At 31.8% G+C, this 6,872-nt stretch overlaps 1 protein-coding gene across 2 annotated transcripts; it reads right to left on the minus strand.

Annotated features, from left to right (window-relative positions):
• Positions 1-2,506: 2,506 nt before the first annotated feature.
• On the minus strand, positions 2,507-6,250 carry LOC130941792 (probable LRR receptor-like serine/threonine-protein kinase At3g47570). Of its 2 annotated transcripts, XM_057870384.1 has the most exons (3): positions 6,168-6,250; positions 3,331-5,949; positions 2,507-3,024 (listed from the first exon to the last, which is right to left on the minus strand). In XM_057870384.1, exons 2-3 carry the CDS (start codon positions 5,942-5,944, stop codon positions 2,666-2,668), a joined length of 2,973 nt encoding a protein of 990 aa, XP_057726367.1. In that variant the 5' UTR covers positions 5,945-5,949; positions 6,168-6,250; the 3' UTR covers positions 2,507-2,665. The 2 variants fall into 2 exon arrangements, with proteins under 2 accessions (XP_057726367.1, XP_057726366.1); XM_057870383.1 differs by lacking the exon at positions 6,168-6,250 and having other exon boundaries at positions 3,331-6,032.
• Positions 6,251-6,872: the final 622 nt, after the last annotated feature.

The raw sequence follows: 6,872 nt of genomic DNA on the forward strand, positions 1-6,872 counted from the left end.
TCAATACATCAACAACCACAAGCATGTGTATGTTAAACAAGTCAATTAAAATGCCACAACCCACCGAACCGAAAATCCTTCATGCACAGAACCAAAATAAAAAAGGCTATCAAACCGAAAAATGTTTATGTGGTTAATAAATGATTATCAACTTTTAATCAACAAGAATACTATTACAGTAGTATGGCTTATCAAAGTGAAAGAGTTGTCTCTAATGTCAATTGTACTAAACAAAACTCATTCAATACATCAATAACCACAAGCATGTATATCTTAATCAAGTTAATTAATATGCCACAACCCACCGAACCGAAAATCCTTCATGCACAGAACCAAAATCACAAAGCCCACCAAACTGAAAATGTTCATGTGGTTAATAAATCATTATCAATTTTCAATCAACAAGAATAGTGTTCTTCAATAAAAAATAAGTACTGAAGATAGTAACAGAGCTCTAATTAAACTATCCAAACCAATAAGAACAAGCAACTATATCTTAAAACCCCAGTTATACTGTAAAAATCATTCACAATAGTTCAATCTACTAAATGAAGCAAATCAAACCAGTAAAACTAAAATGAAACTAGGCGAAACGCAACATTGTAAGATTTTAAATGAACAGTAGTTTTCTCATACCTTTTGTAGTCTTTGTTGCTATTTTCGTTTGTTTCTAGTTATTGCTTGCAAAATCTTCTTCCGATTCGTTTGCAGTAGTGGTTTCCGCAAAGAATGTAATTGAAGTTTGAGTGATGTTCAGAGAGATTCGAAGAGAGTGAGTGTTTTGGTGTATTGGTTTCGTGTTGAAAATGTAACGTTCGTTCATAATGAAGCGCAAATGAAAAACGAGACATTTTTTTGTGTCTGGCACGTGTTTCTCGGTCTCCATTTAATACGCTTGAATCAATTTGAGCTTGGGTCAACTTGGTTATATGGTTATATGGATGTGTAGTAGACCTGTTTTCTAAAATTTGTAAGTATAACTACTTATTGTACTATTTTCTTTCTGTAACTTATCCTTTAATTATATTGCTCAGGATATAGGTCTATAGGGAACAATGAGTTGTAACTAATTTGGTGTAATTTATTTATCTATTTATAATCTATAAAAGCTGATACTAACTCTCTTCACAATGAATTTAAGCTATTTTTTTTTTGCTAATGATACCACATCAGCAATTCTAATGACTTGGCAAAAGATGAAAATCAACCAATCACTATTTAGTAAAACTAGAGTGAGACCCGCACAATATGCGGAGCGGAGAGATAGATTATTTATACTATATAGTGTATTTTAATAAATGTTATATTAAAAATATGTTAGAGAACATATTATAAATAGATTTTGAATTTATTTATTTTTAAAAAAGACATAGGTTATTTATATTAGAGTTATATAAAACTACATTTTTATTTTTTTTTCATTTTTCGTTTTGCATTAATTGCTATAATTTGTCTGTTCTTACGTTTTTTGTTTGTTTGTAAATAAAAATGTTATATTAAATTTAAGAAATCTTTTACAATTAGTATGAGAGATTAAAAAATGAAGAATAGTAAGAGTCTTAATATGTATAAGTTGTAAAATTTAAACATTTATAACTGAAATTTTTATAATTATTATTATTATTATGACACTTTTAATGTATGTTTATTGCATTTAATTAGTACTTGATGTTTCAATTGAATAATAATAGATAAGAATTTTTTGTTTTAATTTTTTTAAAACATTTTATTTTACTAAATAGTGATTGGTTGATTTTCATCTTTTGCCAAGTCATTCGAATTGCTGATGTGGCATCCTTAGGAAACAAAAGATGGCTTAAACTCATTGTGAAAAGAGTTGGTATCAGCTTTTATATATTATAAATAGATGTTTTTAAAAAATTAAAACAAAAAACTCTTATCTATTATTATTTAACTGAAACATCAAGTACTAATTAAATGTAATAAACATACATTAAAAGTGTCATAATAATAATTATAAAAAATTTCAGTTACAAATATTCAAATTCTACAGTTTATACATATTAAGACTCTTACTACTCTTCATTTTTTAATCTTATACTAATTGTTAAAAATTTCTTAAATTTAATATAACATTTTTATATGTTTTTCATTCTCATTTATTTATTTTTTTAATTATTTACAAACAAAAAAATAGCAAGAAAAGATAAAGTGTAGCTATTAATGTAAATCAAAAAATAAAAATACATTTTTGTATAATTATAATATAAATAACCTATGTCTTTTTTAAAAATAAATAAATTCACAATATATTTATAATCTCTAAAATAATTTTGATATAATATTTATTGAAATATACTATATAGTATAAATAATTTATTTCTCCGTGTATTACGCGGGTCTCACTCTAATTATACATTATTGTAAGTTCAAAGTATTCAGCAACGTGAGGTTCACAAGTTCATGCGGGATTGTGCTTGAAAAATTGACACAATACATTATTGAAGTGTAAAAGAAAAAAGATTTGCCATAAAAAACTGTTCCTTGATTATTGTAAAGTAGGGTACAGAACACAACAAGAAGCATTTCATTAGCGTATAGAAATTGAAGCTATGTAAATTAAACTACAACATTCACATAAAACAAGAAATGGACAACAGATCCAACTGAGAACTAAATTTGTTTCCATAATCATGACACCTATCTAAGGAAGCAGTTTGTGTTTAATTGCATGCAGCTCCATTATGACATCTTTAATATTCATCCGTTGAGTGGGAAACTCTTCAGAACATGCAACTCCAATCCTAGCAAAAGACACTAAACACTCCATCATGTTTTTCTGTTGTGTGATCCTTCTTTCTCCTTCATCAAACGGAGTTATCAATCTTGAATCAACAATCTCAGTAATTCCTTCTGGAATTGCCAGTTTACAGAATTTGTGTAGGCTTAGATCTTCACCAAACATGGCATCCGTTGGTCTCTTTCCGGTTAGTATTTCCAAAAGAAGAATTCCATAGCTATAGATGTCTCCTTGTGGTGATACTGACCCACCTGCTCCATACTCTGTTTGATTCCAATAACAATGCTTTAAACAAGAAAAAAGAATGAAAAAGGACGAGTGTGTATATATAGATAAAATGCAATGACATCATGATTAAAAACTAACATCAAATGAATATGTTAAGCGGTCGATAGACAGAGTAAGGTAAAATTCTGATTCTTAATGCGCTGAGGACTTGGTTAGTTGAAAGTAAATGATGAAATTGCTATATTGTCATGAATCTAACATAACATAGAAAACAATACCAGTTCAGCAACAATTCATGTAGTTATTAAAGAGGTACCAAAAGCGATCAAAAGCACTTATACCTGGTGGAAGGTATCCGATGGTTCCCTTAATAACAGAGGAACTAGCTTGATTACTACTAGTATAGCTTGTGGCATTCCCATGAAGAAGCCTAGCTAACCCAAAGTCTCCCAAGTGAGCAACAATGTCATCATCAAGTAGAACATTACTTGGCTTAACATCACAGTGAACTACAGCTTCCTCTGAATCATTGTGAAGATAATCCAATGCAAAAGCTACATCAAGAGCAATATTTACTCTTTGCATCAGGTTGAGACTCCGATTTGTGGACTCGCTATCTTCAATGTTGTTGTGCAACAAGCTTTCTAAACTCCCATTAGGCATGAACTCAAACACTATGGCCTTGAAATCATCACCTTTGTAATCAACACCTGAACTACAGGTCAATATATTGAGAAGGTTTCTGTGCTTCATTTTTCCTAGAGCTTTGCATTCGGACATGAAACTCTTCGATGCTCCGCGTGTTTGAAGATTCAACACCTTCACAGCAACAGGTCTCTCAAAATGGACAAGGGTTCCTCTATATACTGAGCCAGAGCTTCCTGTGCCAATTAAATTTAAAGAAGAAAATCCATTGGTCGCTTGATGTAGCTCTCCATAAGATACCTTCACATAGCCATATTGCAAAGCTAGAGAAGGAGTAGATAACCTTTTTCGCTTCTTCTTGAGAAGATATATACTAATAATAAAAGCAACAACAGATATTAGAACCCCTCCAAATGCGATTATGAGGATGACTTTCTTTTTAACAGATCTCTTGTGTTTCTTCTGTAAGGGCAACGTAGAGCATGCAGGGAGATTCAATTGAGGTATCCCACCACAAAGATCTTTGTTTCCGGCAAGTGATATTGCTGTGACATTATTGAATACCCCTCCTACCGGGACCTCACCAGAGAGATGGTTAAAAGATAAGTTCAAAGTATTCAGAAACGTGAGATTCACAAGTTCATGTGGGATTGTGCTTGAGAAGTTGTTATTAGAAAGGTCCAAGATTTCAAGGGATAGTAGAGATCCCAAGAATGAAGGTATACTTCCATGGAATGAGTTTCTTTCTAGTACGAGCTCTGTTAAAGCAGAGCAAGCACTAAGTCTCGTGGGAATCTCACCAATGAGCTTGTTATCTTGTAAATGCAAGATGGAAAGATGGTTCAAGTTTCCAAGATCAGAAGGAATGGGGCCGGTAAAAGAGTTGGAGTATAGAAACAACTGTATTAAGCCTTGCTGGTTGCCAAATGTTTGATTGGGTATATTACCACTTAAGTTGTTTCCATATGCAGCAAATTTTTGCATGTTGGTGCAGTATCCAAGTGTAAAGGGAATGAGTCCTTCAAATTTATTTGAGCTCAGATCAACGTCAGACAGCATAGTAAGGTTACCAATGACAAGAGGGATGTTGCCATAGAACTTATTTCCATCCAACCACAACACTCCAAGATTTTTTAGCTTTCCTATTGAATCTGGGATTGTTCCCTCAAGAAAATTCCCCTCCATATCAAGTGTTGCTAGGTTGACTAGTTTTCCAATTCCTTCTGGTATCCTTCCAGATATTTGATTCAAAGCCATACCAAGCAAAACGAGATTGGTTGATAAGTTGCCTATGATATCTGGCAATACTCCACCTAAATAATTTTCATAAAAGCCTAATTTCTGCAATTGAGTGCAATTAGTCAATGAGGAAAGAAAATCCAAATCATGAGCTCTTCCATTTCCGAATCTATTCCGTCCAACATTAAATATCTGGAGTTTGTGTAAACTTCCTACGGTAGGAGAAATTGGTCCATAAAAATCATTTTTGGATATTTGAAACTGTTGCAGCTCAGAAAGGTTGGATATTGAAGACGGAAAAGTACCGGTGAATCGGTTCCCTCCACACAAAAGTATCTCAAGATTGGGAAAAGCCATAGGTAAATTTGAGAGAAAATTACCCACTAACTGGTTTTCCGTGAAATCAAGAACTTGAATATTTGAAAGGTTATAAAGTGAAGGAGGAACTTGACCAGAAAAATTATTTACACCCAAACCCAAAAATTTCAAAGTTGACAACCTACCCAAAGTTGGAGTTATGCTTCCTTCCAATTGATTGTATGCAAGTGACAACTTCTCAAGAGATGAGAGATTTCCCAATGAAGGTGGTATACTACCAACAAACCCGTTAGCACCAAGCCCCAGCTGAGTCAGTTGCATCATAGAACCAAACCATGAAGGAACTTCGCCAGTTAGATTATTGTATAGCAATATAATTACTTGAAGGCTTGAACAATTTATCATCTCTATAGGAATCTCTCCATGAAGATTATTTTGCCTCAAGTCAAGAATCTGCAGTCTCTTCAAATGACCAACTTCTCTTGGAATCTGACCATGTAAGTTGATGCTAGTAAGACTCATCTCCCTGAGGAATGTTAGATTTCCCAAGGAAGGTGCAAGAGTGCCACCCAAGTCTTGATTTTGTAGTTGCAAGGATGTGACTCTCTTATGGCGGCGACTGCATATTACCCCCTCCCATTCACAAAAATGGAGAGACTTATTCCATGATGGAAGAGCATCCGGGTCCCCATTGGTAAGCTTGTCCTTCAAAGCAAGCAAAGCCATCTGATCGGTCTCTGAACTCAAGGGCATGGTCACTGCAGCAGATGTCATGTACTCTATTTGTGAAGCAATAGATAAGAGAAACATAATGAAGATGATCATTATCATTATGCAGTGCGACAAGTGCATGGAGTAGTTAAGAAAGAAGGAAGGTGAAAATTAGAATAAATTTTGGCACTCAAAGGTTTAACAATTTTTTTTAATAAAACAAAATGAATCCAAAAAGAAAATGAAAAAAATGTTATCTATTAACATTGCAGTCTTTGTCTTGTGCAGCAGCAGGACGTGCCGCCACTTAAATGAAGACACTGTTTCTGAACTTTCTGTCTTCCGCCGAAGTCGTTACGTGCAAGTGTTGAAATCAAGTGCTTAAGTCAAAGGAGGATTTGCTTCTAAACGGGAGTGGATCTAAATTTAAAAATATCAATATACCTTTAGATTAATATTTATGCTAATAAATTTACTTGATCTTTTTTCTCCTAAATAATAGAAATAGAGAAACTAAAGAATGAGTTATAGTTTATATATCTAAATAAAAATAAATTATACTAAAATAAATCATATTAAAAAGAAAATATTAATTAATTAAATGGTTAATTTAAATATAAAAAGTAAGACAATTATTTATATTTATAATTAAATAAATACTTACTAAGTGTTAATAATTACAATTTCATTAGTTATTGAAATATTTTTGTTTTAATAAAAATTAGAAGTCTAATTTAAAGTTAATGATGCTATTTTGATTTTAATTAAGTTTTAAGTATAATTTTGTTATTTAAGATAAAATATTATTTCATTTAAAGTAGACTATTTTAATTATAATTAACTGTATATTAGTAATCTGAACTAAATTTAAAACATGAACGGATAGGAAACATATTATTTAACTTATAATTAATTATAAAGTAATGATTTAAATTAAATTTAGAGTATGATTTGATTTGAAATTTTTATT

The sequence above is a fragment of the Arachis stenosperma genome, chromosome 7, assembly GCF_014773155.1.
Source record: "Arachis stenosperma cultivar V10309 chromosome 7, arast.V10309.gnm1.PFL2, whole genome shotgun sequence".
Taxonomy (NCBI): Eukaryota; Viridiplantae; Streptophyta; class Magnoliopsida; order Fabales; family Fabaceae; genus Arachis; species Arachis stenosperma.